Source organism: Syngnathus typhle, linkage group LG2 (genome assembly GCF_033458585.1).
Source record: "Syngnathus typhle isolate RoL2023-S1 ecotype Sweden linkage group LG2, RoL_Styp_1.0, whole genome shotgun sequence".
In the NCBI taxonomy this organism is placed as follows: domain Eukaryota; kingdom Metazoa; phylum Chordata; class Actinopteri; order Syngnathiformes; family Syngnathidae; genus Syngnathus; species Syngnathus typhle.
This window is the reverse complement of record NC_083739.1, coordinates 4,103,459-4,123,748: the sequence shown is the minus strand read 5'-3', so window position 1 is coordinate 4,123,748 and position 20,290 is coordinate 4,103,459. Positions and strand designations below refer to the sequence as shown.

Below are 20,290 nucleotides of genomic sequence, written 5' to 3'. Positions count from 1 at the left end.
GGGGCGGGGAGGCGAGACTGCTTGGAGGACAGGCCGATTGGCCAATGGCTGTAAATCGAGGGTGGTATTAGGGGCACCCGATTGCTCCCATTCGCCGGCAGCAAAGAAGAGTGACTCCCTTCCCATCTGCCTCCCTGCATCTCAAGGATAATCCCTCAAATGACACACACAGTGTTTACAACAGAGCATGAATCAGGTAACCGGACAAGAGCCAGGTTGATACGCAAATCACTCGACCTAATATCGATCTGGGAGCGCTCCACTGTGGTCTGCTCGGGACAATTAGGTACAATATTTCAACCTGATTTGGCCATGTGTCAAAGTAAAAAAAATATATACTCCAATACAGATAACTGGAAAATGTGCTTAAGTAGAGCAATTACTTCATATTTTAGGAATTCTAAGAATCCACTTTAACTAAAATGTAGTGTGCAGCAAGAAATAAACGGGGCATGAGCAAAATTTGAGACGCGAGTGGACTTAAGAGAACCACCGCTAGATGGCAGCATACACTCCTTCAACTCACATTGGTTGCCTTGCAATGGATGGACACTATCAGTAGGTGGCGTTACTGCGCCAGTAAGGTCGTTCACTAACTGCCAATAGACTCCACAGAAGAAGAAGAAAAAGGAAAAGCGTATTTTTTGATTAAAACAGAAAACATTATTCTCTCGTTAAATCACATTTTAATTGTTTGATGACAAAAGGTGAAAACATACAATACATATGGTGCATTTATTAAAATATGAAATATATATTACGTTTCAGATGGTAGAAAAATATAGAATCTATTGATTTGGCAAAATTCTAATAATGCATGTGAAAAATATTCCAAAGAATAATTACAAACGACCCAGTGCACAGACAGAGTGAGGTTGAGTTATCATACGGTGGAAGTGAACAAAAGAGAAGAACGCTATACCTTTAAGGATGAAAAGAGTTGGAGTCTAAAACCATACATCCCACACTGTACAAAAGTCGAGCATACCAGTGCACGTTTGATGCCTGACGCGGGATTGGCATTCTCCGAGCTCCCTCCTGACATCTGGGAAGAGAAGTGTTCACGTCAAAAGCTCCATTACGACGGAGCCAGGTTGTGTTGGTGCCAGTCGTCTCTTCTCCCCAAAATAGGCGCTGGACTGAGGAGATAAATCGCAGAGGTCCAAAGGCCCAGTGCGCCAGCAGCTGCCCTTCCACTAGCGCGTAGCTGGACACCAACACGCCGTCCACAAACAAAGTTCCGTCTTCTGTCAAAGGCGCGTAAGCCCCCGTGCTCTCTTCCACGGAAAGCGAACGGATTCGAGACGGCCCTATCTGCCCGTCTGCCCGCCGGATCAGAACGCAGTGCTCGGCTCTGGCTCTGCTAGCGAATCGCGCTTGGTACTTGCTATCGTCAAGCGCGCAGCCGGGGTCCAAGAAGAGCAGGTGGTGCGGCGTGATGGCCAATCGATGTCCGTCTTCCGTCTCCAGAGACAGAAAGGTCACCCGGGCCGCCCGGTCCCAGTGTAGAAAGAGCAGAACCGAGCTGAATACGAGTTGACCCGAGGTCGACGCGGCCATCACTTTGTCCCCGGGGGTGAGTGAGGACATGCTTTTCTGCTTTCCTCCAGCAACAGTCACCCGGGCCCAGCCTGGGAAACAGCCTCCTTTTTCCACAGCCACCGAGTGATCTGCAGAAAGAGACCAAACAACAATCCCCCAAAAAATCAGGAAACCCATTAAATGTCATATCTCCACAAATGAGTACACCCATCTATGCACATGACCTTCAACGACCTTCAACCATGCAAGTTCGGGACATGAATTCTCTTTTGCAGAGTGATCTTACCGGCTTTGACAGAGCAATGGATGTGATATTTGGATTCGTAGTGGACCCAGTCGAAGCCCGCCTCCACAGCCAGCTGGGCCAGCAGCCCGTATTTGTCCGTGTCTCTGTCGTCGGTCGTGATGTCCACGGCCCGACCTTCGTAGTGCAGGGATCCGGCAGGGTGGTGGCCGTCCTCGTCCCAGGCCTCCGTCACTCGCAGGTGCACCCCTGGCCACTGGTTCATCACGGCGATCGCCAGCCTGTTCAAACATTCCTTACAGCGCTACAAGAAGCAAATACAAAAGGGGAGGGGGGGTCAGTGTCAAATTAAGTCATTAGCATGTGATAAGAAAAACACCAACAGAGTAAATTTTAGACAAGATCATCAAGAATTCACTATTTGGTCTTTTTGGGTTGTCTAAAAGGAAAATGGGTGCTTTGGCAAGGTTGGGAAACACTGCAAAGAGTAAATTGTGCCGAAGAGACTCGCTGCCGAAGTAGGTGCATTCTTCCTGTTGTGCACTAGAGGGCGCTATGAGGTTTTCAACTGTGACTGAAGCTGCTGTGAAATTTAGGACAGGATTAAATTGGACTGATGTTTTCTTCTATGGAGAGTGAAGCTAGTCTGGAACAACAAATCTAAATATTTTTTTATATTTACATTCCTTTAAAACCAAATACAAATATTTATTAGCTAGTTATTAGCTATTTATTTTGGTGGGAGGCGCTTTTACAATACTGAACCATACTAAAACAGTCAAAAATGTTGAATGACATTTTGGTTGCACTCCTACGCACACAACCAAACCCAATCCAGCTTTCCAGGCATCTTTCTGACATTCTTCTCATGGAAACAATTCTCAAAACGAGTTCCGGTTGTGCCCACGAGCTCCGCACTCCGGCAGATTTCACTCTGAGATCAAACGCCAAAGATGGATAAGCAATATGGCTTTTGAATTGGACTTTGCAAAATTTTCCAGAGTGAACGCCTTAATTTTCCTCTTCGATAGCTCAAGATTTTGCGACGGAAAATCGGATACAGGTGTTTGCTTTTGCGGCCCACGTAAAATGATGTGGTGGGCCATATTTGGCCCAGATTGCTTTGCATTTGTTTCGCGGATGTTTGAAGGCCACTCAACCACAAATGTTGTTATCATTTATTAACAGGGTGAAGCTGAGCGCAATATGCGAGTCCAAGCGTGACCATGGAGAATTGGACTCCATCTGACTTTTTCAACACCTTCTCCCTCATGTTTTAATTGCTTGTCTACTGGCACAAGAATTCCTCCTCCACGAGATTGTAAGAAAAAGGCTACGACTCGGCCGCCGCATTCCTTTGCCTTTTTTGACGGGGTGACAGAATAATCAAGGCCTTTCTCTGTCCTTGCCAGCTGCGCCGAGCGTGAGACTCGAGATCAGAGCGGTGACTCCTCAGCCTCCCGTGGGCCGGCGTCGGTGAAGAAAGCGATGTCATCGTCTCTCGCGAGCGAACGGCATTTGCCGAGAAGCTGTGGGAGAAGGCGGATCTGAGCGCCGCTAGCAAATATGCGCGAGGCCGCTGGGAAATTGTATTGGCGTGCGCGTTGGAATGTGACAGCAAAGGGTGAGAAAGAGGCACAGAAAGCAAACGTCGTTGAAGAGAGAGAGGCGTTTCATTGTCACAACTACAATAGTGGCTTTTCCAACGGTGCCATTACTTCAGCAGGCGGGAATTTCGTATAGGCGACCTTTCTCCAAGTGGTGCACAAAGAACCGCTTTCACATTTGGGCAAACCGGCCAAAACGGCCAAAAGTGGGCATGAGAAGGGCACGCATCACAAGCGCCGATATTCATGGGCCACATTTAGTGCCTAAAAAAGCAAACCGAGCCACAAATCACGCTCGGGCTCGCAAATTGCTCCAATCCAGACGCAAAGTGCCTTGAAGATATTATTTTTTAAAAAAGGAATTTTTCAGGGTGCACCTGTCCGAACAGTCTTCAAGGTGTTTGGTTAAATATTAAAAGGAGCTGGGCCTCTTATGGGGGAGTGCTGATTTTTTTTCCCTTCTTTATTCTTATCTTAAAAGAAGGGAGGTGGAAATGTGTTTGTGCCAGGAGCAAGGTCAAGTCCCAAACAATGAATGAAGGTGAAAACAAGCTACCTTAGTCATGAAGCGATCCGCGTTGGTGTTCTCCTCATCTTTGAAGACAACATCCGGGTTGTAGTTGCACACCAGCTCGTTGAAACGCTCAGAGTTCCTGGTGATCTTGCCCTCCGCTCTCCCGCTGGCTCCCAGGTTGTTCTCGGAGAAGTTGGGGAAGAACTGCTTGTAGCGCATGGCCGTGAGTTTCCTCGGCCTGGAGCGGACGCCGTAGCCCGTGCCCGGGCCGCATCCCTCGGCCAGGCACAGGCAGGTCCACAGGGCGAGCAGACCCAGCCGGGAGCTCCTGGCCCAGCGGGGCTGCTTCATTTGGGAGTCTTGATGCTTCAGGTGGGGGGGATGCTCAAATCTTGCTCCATTCCAAAACGCTGCTAGCTTGAGCATCAGGGTTCGGACATCCCTTTGGTTTGAAATGGAAGCGGAGAGTACTAGTTCATCAGCACCTACAACACATTTCCGTATGAGGTCTTGAAGTTTGACCACGTGCGTATGAGCTGGTTGGAAGCCACCTGAGCACCGAAAGTCATCTTCATCTTGTCTACCTGTCACGTCGCTCAAGTCCCGCCCGGTGCGTCGCGCGTAGTGGGGCGCGCCTTGAAATCGGAGCGAGTGTCACGCCGTCATCCTCTTGTGCGCGCTTTTTCAAGTCGGAGCGAGTCTCACTCGGTCATGCGCGTCCTTCTGCGCTCTTGTTGACTTGCCGCGCTGCTGGCCACCTTGCAGCAGCCATTTGGGTCTTATTAGAGTCGGCGGCAGCAGATTGCCCTCCCTTCCTCCCACCGCGCCAGGACAGCACACGCCTCCTCCAATCCAACCTTTGAAAGGACACATGATTAGTCAGTCCGCTTGTGTTAACACAATGACACCATCTCGGATGTTCGTTCGGGCTACTTTGCTTGGATCCAAGACAAATGAGGCGAGACAGTTGAAATGCACTTTTGGCTCATTAATCAATAACCAGGAAAAACAGGTCAAATATTTAGAAGGTTAGGAGAAAAAAAAAGTGTGTTATTAATAGATGGACTTGAAAGTGAAGGTCATGCAGTGAAAAACAAGTGTCCAGCCTTGACACCCCGAAAAGTCCGCCTTACTTCCCGTGTTTGAGGAACCAAGCTGGTGCCCCCAAGACCTTTCACTCAGAAACACTGGAAAACATCTTTATTTTTATCCGCCTTAGAACAATAGAGACATGAAATGCGTCTGATAATAATGCTATGAAGGGGGAGGGTGCGATTGTTAGCAGTCCTAAGACTAATAGTGACACTTTGACGTATTCAAGTTTAGTTTGTTCCGTCACCATATACTCGTACTCTATCAAACAATTTTTCCAGCCTCCACCACAAAAAACAACAAAAATCCTAATCCGTCTCATAATATTTAATATTAGTCATAATAATGATTTTATAATATTAATAATAATAAATGAGGACTGCTATATTGAATTTTTATTAAACATTCAATAATGACACACTTCAATAACTTTGCCCCATCTTTTTTTCTTCAATATAATGGAGATTGCCCTTCTCCTTCTGCTGTGCACATATTGGCCACTTGGGGGCAGTATAACATGGCCTACACATGAAGACGGTCACGGTAACCTGCATTGAGAGTCTTTCTTTCCAGAAGATAAAAGAAAATATGAAAAATAAGATGGTTATCTGTCTACATGTGTTGCTCCATCACTTGTGTTCAACCAGCGAAATGAGATCAGCATTGGCTGCAACGTTCTTGTAAAGGTCACCAAAGGTTGCATCCCAAGCATCCGAGCTGGGAGGTTCCAGAAGATCCCGGATGTTGTAGGGAGGGGTGTCAGAGTGAAACAGCATTTTCCTGTCCTAATGAATAAACAAAAGACAGCACAAGTCTGGCATAAGCAGCACAGATGAGAGATGTCGGCTTCCATGACTCAGACCCCCCCAAAAAAAAAAACTTTTACATCTTCACCATGTCGACACGTTTCATCAAAGCAATTTGAGAATGTAACATGAAAGGGGGGAGGTGGGGGAAGGAAGGAAGCGAGCCAGCGTCTGTGGGATGGAGATGGATAAAAAGTTGTGCTTATTAGTTTTGTTTTGTCTTATTTTGGCGGCCGATCCTTGGGCCTCCCCCATGTTGCTTCTTGTGAACTTTTTAACTCCCCCGTCCGATTCAGGATGGGAGTACATGCGCTTGAGCTTCCTGCAAAGCCACACCAATGCAAATGACATCTCTCCTCCCTCCTTCCCCAGGTCAGCACCTCATCTTATTCTCCACAAAGGGTTTTGGATCCAATGTTCAGGGGGGGGGGGGGGGACGGACAGAGCTGCAGTCAGATGGCGGCTTTGACATCTCACGTGTTTGTCTTGTCCGAGAAACGCTGTGCAGGTTCCACTTCCTCAGATGGAGGCCGCTCGAAGGGTCTTTCCCTCTGCACGGCGGCGGCGGTGGCGGCAGCTCTCACTTCGTTATCGGCGCAGGAAGAGGCAGGGTGGGGCATTTTCGTGCACTTGCAGGCTCACCACCATATTGCATCCCACTTTGTTAAGCCACAAAATTTGAAGGAGGCCAAGGAGACATTGAGGTGGAGAAGACAAAAAAAAAAAAGGGTGGAACTTCCTGAACCCAAACAAGCACCTCAATGGATAGATATGATGCACTTTTTCTTTTAACATTCAGCAACCTGGCCCCCAAAAGTAGCAAAATAATCATTTCAAAGTGAAGGAGGACTTCCCGTGTGAAGCAAGCGTGGCGCGAGCGTGCACGCAGGATGCCGGCCGGGCAGAGAGCGCGAGTGGCGTTATCAGCTGATTAGCCGGCGGGTCTCGCCTTTTTCCTGTGAGTGCTTCGCTCACTTGCGAGCACACAAACGAGGGCCGGCCGGCCGGCCGGCGCAACGGCGTCTAATTCATTTTGGCATCCAGTTCAAACGACCCACTGTCAGGAAAGCTAATCTGTCTCCCCCTCCCTCCCTCTCTTCATTCTTATGTTTTGACAATAAAGATAGCCTATCTCACCCCATTACGAGCAGCCTTGTCCGAGATACGGCCAGCAACCCGTGTGTTACCCGAGTGGGTGACATGAGAAGCATTCTTGCTTGGAATAAATCTTCTCCTGTCCCTCAGGTGCTGCTCCTGTGCTACCTCAGGTTAGAGGTCAACGCAACACCAACAAAATGTTCCAATGTGGGTTTCAATGAAATATACCGTAATTTTCGGACTATAAGTCGCACCGGAGTATAAGTCGCACCAGCCATAAAATGCCCAAACAGTGAAAAAAACAACATATATATGTATATAAGTCGCTCCTGAGTATAAGTCGCCCCCCACCCACCCAAACTATGAAAAAAAACGCAATTTATAGTCCGAAAATTACGGTAAGCAGATTTGGGCTATTGTGGAAAAGGGGGGGGGGGTGTGATCATATGGCAACCACGACAGCCTGTTTGTTGGCAAATGCATGAAAATTAGACGGAGTAAAAGTGCACGTGTCAGTCTGTCAACAAAAGCTCTATCTGGAACTTCCTCAGACCTCAACGAGCCTCCAGATGTGCACAAACGTCCACGTCTGAGTACATTTCCTTTTTGCAGAGGAAACGCAATGCAAAACAAACCCTTCAGAAAATAAGCGTGATTAAGACATCCAACTAAACAAAACAAGAAAAAAAAATTTAAGCCAAAGAAATTAATCAAGAGTCGGCCTTCTCTTGAACTGCCTTCAGAAAAAAATGGGATGAGGAAATGGACAATGGGCAAGGAAGAGTGACGGAAGAAAGGCGGCGAGCCGACTGTGGCGGAGACGTGAAGGAGAGAATGTCAGTCCTGACAATTTTTTTTTTTAATCAGGCACTTGCAAGGAAAAAGGGAAAGCGTGGGCTCCACCGCAAAAGTGTGGTTGGGCCTTGCTGAAAGACAAACCAAAATACAGCATTCTTCTCGAGCTGATTAAAAGAAATGTAACCAGACGGGTGGAGGTCATCAGGATCCATCAGCCCAATGCTTTTGTTGCAGAATCAGCAAAAGGAAACAAAAAAAATAAAGACATTTTTTATTAGTTTTCCTGTTAAAATGACAACAGTGTTTTAAAGTAAACAATGAGAACTATTTGGCAATCTTTGAGTCGTACTCTAAAGATCCGGTATTACGTTCGACAATTTAACATACGTAAAAACCCGTGACGTAAAGCTCCTCGCGTGTGAAATGAGTAAATATTGTGTTCCAGCTGATTCAAAAAGACAAAAAGTGAGAGGACAATCCTCAGAGTGATCATACAATGTGGTGGTCAATTTTTTTCTTTTTTAATAAAAAGGTCAGTAAAGACCGCACAGAAAACACAGATTGATAAATTTGAGATAGACTGCCCCCTGCTGGTCACAGCGACGTCGACAGAGCAGAGGAAGGCAAACTGACCAGTTTGGCCTTCTCGGCCTATCAAGACGTAATAACGCAAGTTACCCCAAAATTGAAAGCGACTAAACAAGAGGCAGCTGAGACGAGCACATAAAAAAAAAAAAAAATCACTTTTAAATGTTACGTATTGCACTTGCCCATAAAATGGCATCATGGTCATCATTCACAGTATGGTTGGTCCACGTCACACGTCGCCCCCAAGGGTCATTAATGCATAAGACAACGCTTTTGTTTCGAGCATCTTTGTAAGTCACACTGTTCGACTTTGTAAACTTGCTCATCTACAAAAGGAAAAAAAAAAAAAACTTTCTCCAAAGGAACTGAAAACCCTTATGGTGCCATTTTGTCTGTGCTGCTTTGCCGAGCGACCGAGCGATCGACCGTGCAGCGGTCCAGGCCGCACCAGATGGAAATCAGATTCCAACTCTTAAAAGCGTGGTGCGCCCTTTGAGAGAGAAGAAAGTGCGGGCGAGTCACAAAGAAAACCAGCGTGAGCGCTCACTCAACCTAGAACCGGAAGAGGAAACGACCTCACTTGAAAATAGCTTTGCTGACTTGCACTTTTTCACAAGTCGCCATCGCCTATGTAATATGGCTTTCGTCCTCAGAACCGCATCTCAGGTTGCACCTGTTGGGCCCATCTCCAAGCCCAACAAGGAACGAGCCTTGAGGTTTTGTTCATCTTCTGCAACATCTGAGCGGAGCACCCACTGCACACAGTCTCATCCTTCTTTGCTCAGTGCAGGCCACGTCGCCAATGACGACGAGATGTGTATTTGGCTCAAGCCTTTAAAAATAAAAATAAAAAAGCGACGACAAGGTCCCAGTCATTGGATTTTGGACAATCCGCTGGCCAGGAGGAGTCTGAAGGGTACGGTCGAGCGTGAGACGGTTAAGGGCAGTCGGTGGAGACCTGCAAAAAGGTAGAGAATGAGATTTACACAATCGCAGGGCGGGGTGCTAAAAAGAGGGAAAAGAGGGGCCGAGGTGAAAGCAGACTCAATTCATCATGGAACAAAAGTGAGCTGGGAGGCAAAGGGAAAGAATAAGTCAGGTGGCCTTAGCGCAGAGATGCTATCTGAACTGTACGGAAGGGCCACTGTGTGTGTTTGTGTTGGGCGGAGACTCCGTGTGTGCGTGCGCTGCAAAGGGGTCGAGGGCGGCGGGTCCCCCCCGAGGGGATCTGAATCTCCTCCTGTCCTTTTACACTTTCCTGTACAAATTGTATTCTTTCTATCTGAGGAAAAGCGGCCAGCCCACAGGGAAATGGGGCCCATGCTGGGAAAGGCTGGACGGCCATCCAAGGGCACTCAGTTCAAAAACGCTCATGCCGTAAGGCCACTTTGGGGGAAACTAAATAAATAAATAAATAATGAAAGACCCACCAAACGCCCGGATGAGTTCCCTCTGCACCGCCCAGGTGACCGTCTTGATCAGGGAGGCGGAGGTGAGGCCGGCAAACAGCATGTTGTAGAGAAACACGGCGTAGAAATTCCCAAGCCAGTTGTAGCGGCCGAAATCTCCCAGCAGATCGAAGCGCGTGATCCCTAAAAAGCAAGAGAGAAGTGCAACGCTCGAGTTTGGCTTCCTAAAGGCTTCTAACGCCCTCGTGTGGCAGTTATTAAAACTACAAGTGCAAAAAAACAAAAAAAAAAAAAGCTGACCGTGCTTGCCTGCTTCTTTCTACTTACCGAGTGTACGTGAAAAGACTGGAAGTGCCGAGCTCAGGATGAGAAGAGAAACACAGTTGGCAATCATCTAAAGGGGACCAAAGGAAAAAAAAAAATGCAGTTTATGAACAGAACCACAAGAGAAATAAGAGATTTTATTTACAACATACTTTATATTTTGGGCAACAAACCTCAAAGTGAACAAACAAGCAATATAGTAGAAAAGATGGAGCAGTAAAATAAATAAATAAATAAAATATCACAAAATATTTTCAAACACGAGTGATTCTATGAAAATTTCAAATGATAAAAAACAAAACTCTGCCAGAAAGCAAGTAAAATGAGACTTCAGAATGGTGGTCTCCTTTTAATTCTTTTAATTAATTCTAAAGAAATCAAAAATCTAATTTCCAAGAGTGTCCTGGCCAATTGCTAAATAGCTAGCAAGCTAACTACAGGTGACAAGCGCGCCGGATAACAATTGATTGCGCAACATTTCTTATATTGTGGGAGCATGTGCATCATCTCATTTTAGACAAAAAGACCACACGCAAAAAAAAAAGATACAAGGAATCGGGTACCTGTGTGAGGTTCGTGTTCCTTGCACGAGGCACCAACCCAGTGAAGAGAGGAGAACTGTAGAAGCCAACAACGGACGACACCATCAGGTAGCTGCCGGCCACCGTTGAGGACAAATTTTTTAAAAACCATCAGCAAACACAAAATAGCCGACTCTCTTCAAAGGATACAGAATGAGGACCACTTGAACCGCAGCACCCAATGAGCCAAACATGGAGAAGGAGGCCATCCCAAGGTGGGGGTCCTGAAAGCACATACAGAAGCTGTCACTCGGCGACACACGCAAGGCAGCAGCTCCCAGCAAATCCTTACTTCCATCCCTCTGGGCATCGCCGTCTCGTCCAGGAGCAATTCCAGCACGTTGAAACACACCATCAGTACACACAACACCTGAAGATGCAAAAACGTTAGCACGGCTGCCGTGGAATTTCGGCCGGCCCGCGAGAACATGCTTACGGTGAGGGCGAGGAGCAGAAGCATGGCCAGCGGGTAGCCCAAGTTTCTCTGCCAGGCCGAAGCTTTCCTTCGCGTCTCTGAAAAGGTCGAAAAGAGTTAGCGGCGGCCGGGCGTGGCCGACGGCGAGGCGAAACGCACCCAAGGCCGTGCGCTTTGTTCGGAGCGCTTGCTGCTCTTTCTTCATCGCCTCGACGTTCAGCTTGACCCAGCAGGACTCCGATCGGCCACCTTCACCCGAGCAAACCGTCAAACTTCACGAGCAATGGAGGGAAGCGAGAAGGGCAACTCACGCTTTAATTTCCTGGAGAGCGAGTCCTCCTCCAACGTGGTGCAGCTGAGGGCCTCGTCCACATCTTCGAGGAGCTGCGGACGAGTCGGAAAAGTTCACCTTCAAAGCTGCTATTTTTAAACACCTGTGAGCTATATGAATAAATTTAAAAAAAACAATGTCACTCACCCGAGGTTTGACCAGGAGGCTGCCGGTGACGCTGAACATCCGAGACAAGCCGAAAGGCGTGCACACTGAGGAGAGACAAAAAAAAAAAAAAATCAGCCGCCATGTGGTAACCGTGCAGAACTTTCCGAGCGAGACCTACGCAGCAGCAGCAGCACTCCGAAGAGGGAGATGCCCGAGTACAAGTAGGGAAGGTAGTACTCCCACATGTCTGCAAACACAACACACATGAGAAGACCCAAAGTTATCAAGGGGTGGCGGAGATGGCGACTCACCGTAGAGGCTCTTCCTGGCCACGTTGTGGTGGAGAAGTGCCGAGGCCACCCACACCATGCCCAACACCAGCAGGGCCAGGAGCAGCAGCAGAACCACCGCCTCGTACACTCTCGCCATGACGCCCTAGGCGTGAGCCCCACGTTAGCTCTCCAGTCGCTCTTTGTCCAAAAGCGGAGCGCCCTTACCTTCTTGGAGCCTACGAAGCCTTCGGACTCGGTGAAGAAGTAAGCGAATGGCATGAGGAAGACCAGGGACAAGTTGGAGAAAAGGAAAACCAGGTTCCACAACCCTGACAAAAGACAAGGAGGTCATTTTTCCGGTACTTTGTGGAACGCAGCCGAGATGCAAATGTACCGTGGATGAGCGAGCCGTTGAGCCATCGCACGTAGTAGCTGTGCGGGAAGGCGAGCAGCACCTCGTTGGACACAATGGAGATGGGCAGGAGCAGCACGGCGCAGGCGGCCACCGACAGCGTGAACGTGCACAGCCACAGCCTGGGAAGGGAAAGGGAGGGGAGGGGGGGAGCACACTCAAACCAGCAGTCACCTTTGCATTGTTTGTTTGTTTGCTTTTGCACAGGGGCAAAGTCTAAGATGAGTCGCCGAGGTAAGACGACAGTGCCAGCGTGTCGGGGCAAAGGGACAAGCACACTCGGCCGGGTAATAAACGGACCATTCACTCACACGGACGACAATCAACGAGAGACGATTAATGATTAGCGTGACACTTACGCAATTTTGTTGACCGTGGCATCCTCGATATCATCTGAAAGAGAGCACAGCACAGCGTTCAGGGTTTTGAATAATATTGTTTCGGATTTTAAGGAGGTCATGTTTTGGACACGTGCTCGTGGAGCAGAGGTGAAGGCCAAGCCATAGAGAAATGAAAAGTTGTCACTGGGCTCATAGGGAGGATTTTTTTGGAATGTACGATCAGAGGTATGAATGAATCAATTGTATTTCGAGCTTAAAAACAGGAATAGATATTGGTAAAATGTAAAAGGAAAAAAAAACAGGACAATAATAAAATGTCCCAAGTAAGTCATAAATAACTTAACAACAATTAGGACAACAAAAAAATTGTCAGTGGGAATGTCAACTTTCTTGTTAGCTTCAAAGGCATCCATGAAGAAGAAAAATAAAAAAATAAAAATAAATAAATAAATAAAATAGTTTTGGGCTCCTCTTAACAATACGGAAGAAAATTAGGGCCAGTGAAGAAGGGGAAAAAAAAAAAAAGGAGAGGGACCGGATGCTAACTTTTTTTCCCCCTCATAATTCTGACTTTTTTTTTTTTTAATTCAAGTCAGAATTCAGAAGGAAAAAAAGTCAGAATCCCGTCACCCTCCTTTATTTTCTCTTCACTGTCCCTAATCCTCTTGCGATTCATTGTTGGCGCGCTGCTGCTATTTAACGCACGGCGGACCTGGCGCGGCAACAGATGCAAAGCCACTTGGCCTGTTGGAACATCTGCTCTCAATGAAGCCAAGATATTGAATGGCTTACATAACCGCCGTAAGCGCAAAAGAAATGTGAAGAGGATTCCGCCCCACTTTTGACAACAAAACCAAACATGCAAGCACGCCATTCTCGTCAATCAACGCTACAGTCGCACACATAAACGTGCACAAAAGCAAAAAAAATGATACAACAAAAGGACCTCAACTGCAAAACTTTATAGGGAATTTAAAACCCACCCAAATTAATCCTCAAAAAAAGTCTGTGTTGAAAACATGTCAGGATGTTTGTGTCAGCAGAAAAAGAGCCTGAAGCAACGAGCCCAAAGTACAAGGCGCTGTTTATCTTGGAACAAGATTCTCCTCGTCTTGATCCGGCCCGGGGGAGGGGGCGTAGATGCCAAACACAACTTCTGCACCTTTAGGGCCACGTGACAGACATTGGCGCAAACATTGCAACGGCTTATAAATACGAGGAACCACATTTATGCTTGTTTGTGCTTTTGGAAGCGATGAATAAATATTTGAAGATTTGATGGTCTGCTCAAAAAGTCACACCAACGTTCTTGCACAAGCATCCAGAACCTTTGGCCCAAACAGCTTTTCTTTTTTCTAAGGTCGACGAGCCTCCAAACAAAACATTTGGACTCACCTGTGACAAACTCGGCAGTCTTCTTGAAGCGGGCGAGGATGAGGTAGGAGACCATGTAGAGGCACGAAAACAGCAGCACGCAGATCTGCACACACAATCCACATTTGAGGCCAAACAGGTCCAAATTGAACAAAATAAAAAAAAAGAGGCGCAAAGAGGACAAATGGATGAGACACGCCGACAGATGGAGGATTAGCTCATTCAAACAAAGACTTCCAAATGGGTGACAGTGATGCAAAGAAGAGATTAATGAGAGTCAATGGCCGATATCTGCTGTCCAAGATGTGGGTCAACGCTATTGGATGACGGAAGGAGCTCGTGCCGGATGTCATATTTTCAAATCCGAACTGGAAGGACAAGAAATTTGCAAACTCTCAAGAAGAGGCGGTGTGGAAAAAAAGGAGTGAGTCAGGGCAATTAATTTTACAACGGCAAGACAATGCGGTGAGATTTGCCTGCAGAAATGGCATCGTGACAACTTCGGCATGGTGAGAACGCTTTGGGTGCTAAGCAGAAAGGAAATTTTGAATTTTCTTTTTTTCTTCAGAAAAGATGCAATGAAGACATGAATGAATGGGTACGCTGCAATGTTGTTTTGGGGGTTGGACCCCCGCCCCCCTCGATTCTGAGGGGCAGGACGGCGGGTGACCTACTTTGGAAAAGGGGCAAAGGGATTTTCAAGTCGGGATGGGAATAAAAAAAAAACATTAAATTTAATGACAAAAAAAAAGAACTAAAATGAATAATTTTTCTTGTTTTTTAAAAATCAAAATGAATTTTTTTTTTTTTTTAATTAGAAAATTTGCATTCTAATTCAATACAGCCATTCCTTACAATCTCATTTGTTAAATTTATATAGGCAATTTTATATCCGGATAAAGATATTTAATCCCAACATAGTATTGTCCCTGAAATTATTGGCAAATTCTCTCTTCATCTTTTCAGACATTTGATCTGGAAATAGATACCGGGAAAAAAATATCCAAGGCTTCTTCACACGAGTATTTACACGTGATGCTGTAGCGTTGCCGCGGTTACGTTAATTAACCTCCAATCCTAGCTGTCGTACGATCAAAAGGTGCACAAGACGCTATTGCACATGTCATTTACCCGCATGACATCCTTCTTGGGCCTTCTCCAGGTACCGGGTGTGGCTCCGGAATTCTTACATAGTCTTTGGAACATTGAGTGCCTCCGCCAAAGAACTCCAGGGGATCAACGACCGAGTTTTGACGAGTTTGAATTTGCCGTACTCAAATACGAAGGGACAAGACGAGCTTTGGCATCAAAGTCTGGTTCGAACACAAATTGTACGCTCAGCAAAGGTTTGACAATCTCCTCAAGCGTTCAAGCAGTCAAGCAAGTATCCTTGCCGCAACTGTTGACGCTAATATTTGAAAATAAGCTAATGACAAAATTAGCACTTGTCAGTCAGGAATGTGGAAAATATGCAAAAATGCCAGATGAAGATTCACAGTGCAGAGCTAGTCTGCAATCTATTCACATCGTGGGTTAAAAAAAAAAAAAAAAAATCACTTCCTGGAATAAGTCCTCCAATTATCAGCCGTGACTCACAACATTGGTGTTTTCTTTTGAGCAAAAGAATTTGGCAGCAGCAGAAAACACTCGAAAGATCACTTGAACTTTTCTTACGTCACTCTGGTTGGGCCGAGCGAGTGTGGAGAAGCCGAGTAAAGTGCAACCTTGTAGATATGGTATCTCCAAATTGAACTATGTTTGGGCTATTTGAAGAATTAAAAGCAAAGCTTTTCAGTGCTGCAAACTAAAAGCATCCTTTTGACCTCACCATCATTTTAAGGTATTTGAAGAAGCCAAGTCAAAACGTTGCTATTGTGACTAACAACCGTAAACGTAAATGCTATATTCGTTTACTAAGTCAATTAGATTTATATACTGAAGCGCTTTTCAGAGAGGACGCAAAGTGCTTCACGTGAAATACATTTCATAATTCATGTATAAAGTACAGATTGGTAACATTTGACATCTTAGGCGAGAAAACAAAATCAAATCAGAAAAAAAAATCTAATCTTACCGGAATGCCTTTTTAGTCATCTCTTTGAAGGCTTCAAAGGAAATGAAAAAGGGGCAAACTGACTGATTAAAAAAAAAAAAAAAGTCAGCATGCCACAGTGACCTAACAGAACTATCATGCAACAAAACAAATAACACGTTCAATGCTGCAAATAAATGTATTTTCCTGACCACAATTTAAGAAGGTAGGATTTATTCTAAAGTATGGCAGCAGGTTAAATGCATCTCCTGCTATCTGATGCAAACACATTTATTTTTATTTCTGTCTTGAGTAACATTGTTTTTGTAGCTAGTGTAGATCAGTTGGAAGTAGAAACGTAAAAAAATAAAAGAGAGAAGAATGTATTGTCGAAAGCAAGGGGTGATGAGGCCACTCCATTTCCCCTCTCTACCAGCTGCATCCGTGCATAAAAAAAAAAGGAAAAAAAAGAATAAAAAGTAACGTAGCGTTGACATCGATTCAAAAAGGCTCCCCAGCAGCGGACGTCACTTCACGTGCGCTTTTGGATTGTTTCTTTATCATTTGGAGAATGAAAAGCGAACGCACGCACGCACACTTACGATGGTCTCCCGGACACGGTTGTGGAAAAGTTGCTCCCTCAACGACACGTCGTCCGTTTCCATCCTCCGACACCATAACAGAGGAAATATCGGCTTCACGAGCCAAACACTTTTGCTCGTCCGAATGCTACGAGTCGGCGGTGCATCTCGTCGACATTGCCGCAGATGGAAAGTGAGTGGAGCAGCTCGGGTCGGGTTGAGTGTGCTACGATTAGCACCGTGCTACTCGACTCGGTTAAGAAGCTAGGGGGCGGGGCCGAGGGGCGGGGCTAAGTACAGGAGTCTGCCACAGGTAGCCCAGCCGTCAATCATGGGACTTTCTCATCAGAATCACAAAAGAACGCAGATATGTTGACGTCATACTAAGCATTACAGAAAAAGCAAGCACACGCGCATGTACTTCATCTTTCAAGTAGCTGTGGTTGTACTTCAATATGACTTGTTACTTGAACCCGAGCTCCCAGTCGCTCATCTGAAGTTCCTTGGCATTTGGAACCAGAATGTCACGGTTGAAAGATGAAACACATCGCTTTGGGCCAAATGTAGAAATGCCAAATAGGTTTCTCTCTGACGTCTCTCCTTGCCTGTTTCCTTAGGTTATGTGTGTGAACATTAGATTAAATTTATTTATTCTTAGGTTATGTGTGTGAACATTAGATTAAATTTATTTATTTATATTTATTTATTTATTTTTTTATTCATTATTTGTGCCTTCTTGTTTTTATTTTTTGTGTTGTTTACTTGTATGTATATTGTGTACTATGTCTTGTCACCGTGGGATAGTGGGAACGTAATTTCGATTTCGATTTCTTTGTGTGCCTTGGCATGTGAAGAAATTGACAATAAAGCAGACTTTGACTTTTGACTTTTGACTTTGAATTATATGTTTAAAAGCACTGCTTGGACTCTTTTTTTTTCAAAATAGGCTTGCAACCTTTTTCACTGTCCACGCACGCACAAGCTTGCACTTCAAAAATGACATTGTGGGGAAAAAAAAGTCCACCTTCCATTCCGTATGAAAGTCTTTGTCTTCTTACGTGCTCCAATTCCTCCTACTTATTTTGATGACCAAAACTATAGTTAAAAAGAAAAAAGCGGAATTTTTTTTTGACATTTAGTGCACGTTTGCGCATGCGCAGTGACCTAAATGTCAAACGCAGCACACTGAAGGATTTAACAGAGCGAATTTAAAAATCAGTTTCCGACCCGAATCCTTCCGAGTAAATATGTAAGTAATGATGTCATGCGAGCTACCATTACGATTTGGGGCAATGAGCACCTAGAGTGATCAAGGTCCAAAATGTTGACGTGTATCACGTGCTGATTGTCACCGACAAAGTCCAAACGGTTGCAACAACTTCAATCGGCGAAAGACTGCAGAAGATTGATCATCTCAAGGATTTCCAACATTCAAAAACAAATTGGTAAGTAAACAAAACGTTTGGCCGGCATGAGTATGTTGATGTTATCAACATGTTTTGATTACTTTATTTTTGTGAGGCAAGATCTTTCCGCTGTATTATTGAAAGATTTAATTTGCAAAACTACAACTTTTATTGTGGTGCCTTGTGGTACGTGATCTGACTTACGGGTTTTTCAAAATATGAGCTGTCTTTTGTTTTTTTTAATTTGTTTTTTGCTGCCTTCCTTTTAAAAAGTCAAGACTTGTTGATTACGCCACAGCGTAAATAAACGTGCCATCGCTTACTATTAGCTGTGAAAGTCTTCTTCTTGTCTGCATTATACCGCCCCCAGGTGGCCAATGAGGAACAGTACAATGTTTATTGAACGCAAGATAAAAAAATAAAAATTATGACTTTGATGAAGCTAACGACTGTCAAACTTGAAAATAAAACTCGTGTGTCTCCTCCCCACAGGGCATACCAAACTATCATCACCTGCAGGGGGCGTCACAAGATGGTGAAACGCGTCACGGCCGCCTACGCCCTGTGGGCGCTCGGTGGTCCTTTTGGCCTTCACCATTTCTATTTGGGGCGGGACAGCCACGGCCTGTTATGGCTCCTAACCCTAGGAGGTTTCGGTTTCGGCTGGATCCGAGACCTGATACGTATTCCGGCGTACGTGTGTGAAGCCAACCGAGACGCCAAGACGCAGAATCGAATGTACTACGACGCGCTCCCTCCCCCAGTAAACCCAGTTCGCTTTGTCGGCCAGGTGTGTGTTGGGATCTACTTTGGCTTGGTGGCGCTGATTGGGCTGCGCTCCCTGGCTTTCTTCCACTTGATTGTTCTGCCTTTGTGTGTGGGCGCAGGGGTGCACCTGGTGTCCACCGTGGGCCAGCAAACCTCCGATCTCCCCAAAACGCTCACCACTAGTCTCATAACTGCCCCGATATTCTATGGCAGCACTCTCGCCCCTCTGCCCATTAGCTTGGCGGCTAGTGTCACGGCCACACAGTACCGCAGGTACAAGAGAGCGAGGAGGGCCCAGCCACTCGGTAGGACCAAAAAGCTTCCTGCTTCAATCTCGACTATCCTTGACCTTTGGGGTACTTTTCAGGTTTGCGGCTTTGCATGCTGAGTCTGGCTTGGCTGGCCTTCTCGGCTCCGTTGGCATATTGCGTCCTCCATAACACCACGGCCACGTTGTATTACCTGTCGGACTGCGTGACGGCGCTGCTGGAGATGTTCTGGTTCTTCCCTTGGCTCCGAGGCGCTTTGGAGTACATTCTTTTAATGCCGTATCGCTTCCTGTGCGCCGTGACTGGAGGAGACTATTACGAAGAGGCCTGGAAGAAGATGCTGGAAATATTACTGCTCAAAGACTACACGGAGGAGGAAAAAAAGGCGCTGAAGGTGAGTCATTGCATATTGGAGCACATTGCGTACGTTGTATTTTGTTGATTTGATGTCTTTATTGTCATGTACTGCAGGTTTTATCGCTGGGAGCACAAGCATCTCTTGAGGAGATAACACGTGGTTATAGGGAGCTTGCCAAGACTTGGCACCCGGATCACAACCCCAGCAAGGATGCCGAAGCCACCTTTATCAAGATCCACAAGGCGTATCGGGTTCTTCTACAGCGCCACAGGCCCTTCAGATAGTTGCTGAGAATAAGTGGGCACAGGCACATGCCACTTTTATTTTTCATTATCATCTGGGGGGATTTTTTTTTTGCCAATTTGCCACTTTTGGCTGATTTGAGCTGGAAAGATAATTCAGTCCATTCAAACAGCTTTATTCAGACACTCGAGAGCTACGCATCGGTAAACAAAATAGTGAAACATCTTAAAAGCAACAAAGTTCAAAATCATACATTGATAGGATAAGGCCTGCAAGTCCTGACTTCAAAACAGAAGACAGTACTTTGCTGCCCTCTAGTGGCGCATTATTAACATCCATCCTTGAACTGTTTTATTCCACCCATAATCAGGGGTAGTGAATGTTGTACGCTACTTTACATAATCGTATAATTTGTCTTGTTTGGAGTTTATCGTTAGTGCGGCAGCGCTTTTTTTGTTTTTTAAGTTTGAATGAATGTTATTTAATGCATGACTGAATGATGTATGTAAAGTCCAACTAATTAAAAAAAAGCCACAGCGATTAGCAGTAAACTAATTTATTTTGAACGAAAGGATGACTAATCAATTTGCATCTTAATGCGAATCGATGCATTCGACAGTCTGCAGGCCGGAAGTTGTTTAGGGGCTCTCAGGTAAAAAAAAAAAAGAGAAAAAATTCGAGCGATGCTGCCTGAGCGTTGAAAACAAAGCTCAATCCAGACACTTCCGAGGAAGGAAAGAACGAGCGGTGGATGAGCAGGTAAGAAGGCGTTTTATG

General features: G+C 45.7%; 3 protein-coding genes across 3 annotated transcripts; 1 reads left to right on the top strand and 2 right to left on the bottom strand.

Moving 5' to 3' along the window:
• Nucleotides 1-663: 663 nt before the first annotated feature.
• Nucleotides 664-4,719, bottom strand: dhh (desert hedgehog signaling molecule). The gene is made up of 3 exons (XM_061272166.1): nucleotides 3,950-4,719; nucleotides 1,829-2,090; nucleotides 664-1,670 (listed from the first exon to the last, which is right to left on the bottom strand). The coding sequence occupies exons 1-3, from the start codon at nucleotides 4,331-4,333 to the stop codon at nucleotides 925-927; spliced, it is 1,392 nt and encodes a 463-aa protein (XP_061128150.1). The 5' UTR covers nucleotides 4,334-4,719; the 3' UTR covers nucleotides 664-924.
• A 3,238-nt stretch (nucleotides 4,720-7,957) lies between these two features.
• Nucleotides 7,958-16,743, bottom strand: lmbr1l (limb development membrane protein 1-like). Its single transcript, XM_061272165.1, has 17 exons — nucleotides 16,491-16,743; nucleotides 13,878-13,962; nucleotides 12,501-12,534; nucleotides 12,124-12,263; nucleotides 11,955-12,058; nucleotides 11,769-11,892; nucleotides 11,636-11,704; nucleotides 11,497-11,561; nucleotides 11,330-11,402; nucleotides 11,178-11,267; nucleotides 11,040-11,116; nucleotides 10,896-10,973; nucleotides 10,754-10,827; nucleotides 10,586-10,676; nucleotides 10,026-10,092; nucleotides 9,720-9,881; nucleotides 7,958-9,247 (listed from the first exon to the last, which is right to left on the bottom strand). The coding sequence occupies exons 1-17, from the start codon at nucleotides 16,551-16,553 to the stop codon at nucleotides 9,162-9,164; spliced, it is 1,482 nt and encodes a 493-aa protein (XP_061128149.1). The 5' UTR covers nucleotides 16,554-16,743; the 3' UTR covers nucleotides 7,958-9,161.
• A 902-nt stretch (nucleotides 16,744-17,645) lies between these two features.
• On the top strand, nucleotides 17,646-20,039 carry dnajc22 (DnaJ (Hsp40) homolog, subfamily C, member 22). Its single transcript, XM_061272211.1, has 4 exons — nucleotides 17,646-17,914; nucleotides 18,368-18,948; nucleotides 19,011-19,306; nucleotides 19,384-20,039. Exons 2-4 carry the CDS (start codon nucleotides 18,408-18,410, stop codon nucleotides 19,552-19,554), a joined length of 1,008 nt encoding a protein of 335 aa, XP_061128195.1. The 5' UTR covers nucleotides 17,646-17,914; nucleotides 18,368-18,407; the 3' UTR covers nucleotides 19,555-20,039.
• The last annotated feature ends 251 nt before the right edge of the window (nucleotides 20,040-20,290 follow it).

What these genes read in the sequence shown, in the direction of transcription:
- dhh (XM_061272166.1), bottom strand. Translation starts at nt 4,333, where the DNA reads ATGCTCAAGCTAGCAGCGTTTTGGAATGGAGCAAGATTTGAGCATCCC. An exon ending in CGGATCGCTTCATGACTAAG is followed by an intron (nt 2,091 to 3,949) that starts GTAGCTTGTTTT and finishes TGCTTCTTGTAG; the next exon opens with CGCTGTAAGGAATGTTTGAA. An exon ending in CCATTGCTCTGTCAAAGCCG is followed by an intron (nt 1,671 to 1,828) that starts GTAAGATCACTC and finishes CTCTTTCTGCAG; the next exon opens with ATCACTCGGTGGCTGTGGAA.
- lmbr1l (XM_061272165.1), bottom strand. Translation starts at nt 16,553, where the DNA reads ATGGAAACGGACGACGTGTCGTTGAGGGAGCAACTTTTCCACAACCGT. An exon ending in CGGAGTGCTGCTGCTGCTGC is followed by an intron (nt 11,562 to 11,635) that starts GTAGGTCTCGCT and finishes GTCTCTCCTCAG; the next exon opens with TGTGCACGCCTTTCGGCTTG. An exon ending in GTTCAAGTGGTCCTCATTCT is followed by an intron (nt 10,677 to 10,753) that starts GTATCCTTTGAA and finishes GGTGGCCGGCAG; the next exon opens with CTACCTGATGGTGTCGTCCG.
- dnajc22 (XM_061272211.1), top strand. Translation starts at nt 18,408, where the DNA reads ATGGTGAAACGCGTCACGGCCGCCTACGCCCTGTGGGCGCTCGGTGGT. An exon ending in GAGGAGGGCCCAGCCACTCG is followed by an intron (nt 18,949 to 19,010) that starts GTAGGACCAAAA and finishes GGTACTTTTCAG; the next exon opens with GTTTGCGGCTTTGCATGCTG. An exon ending in AGGAAAAAAAGGCGCTGAAG is followed by an intron (nt 19,307 to 19,383) that starts GTGAGTCATTGC and finishes CATGTACTGCAG; the next exon opens with GTTTTATCGCTGGGAGCACA.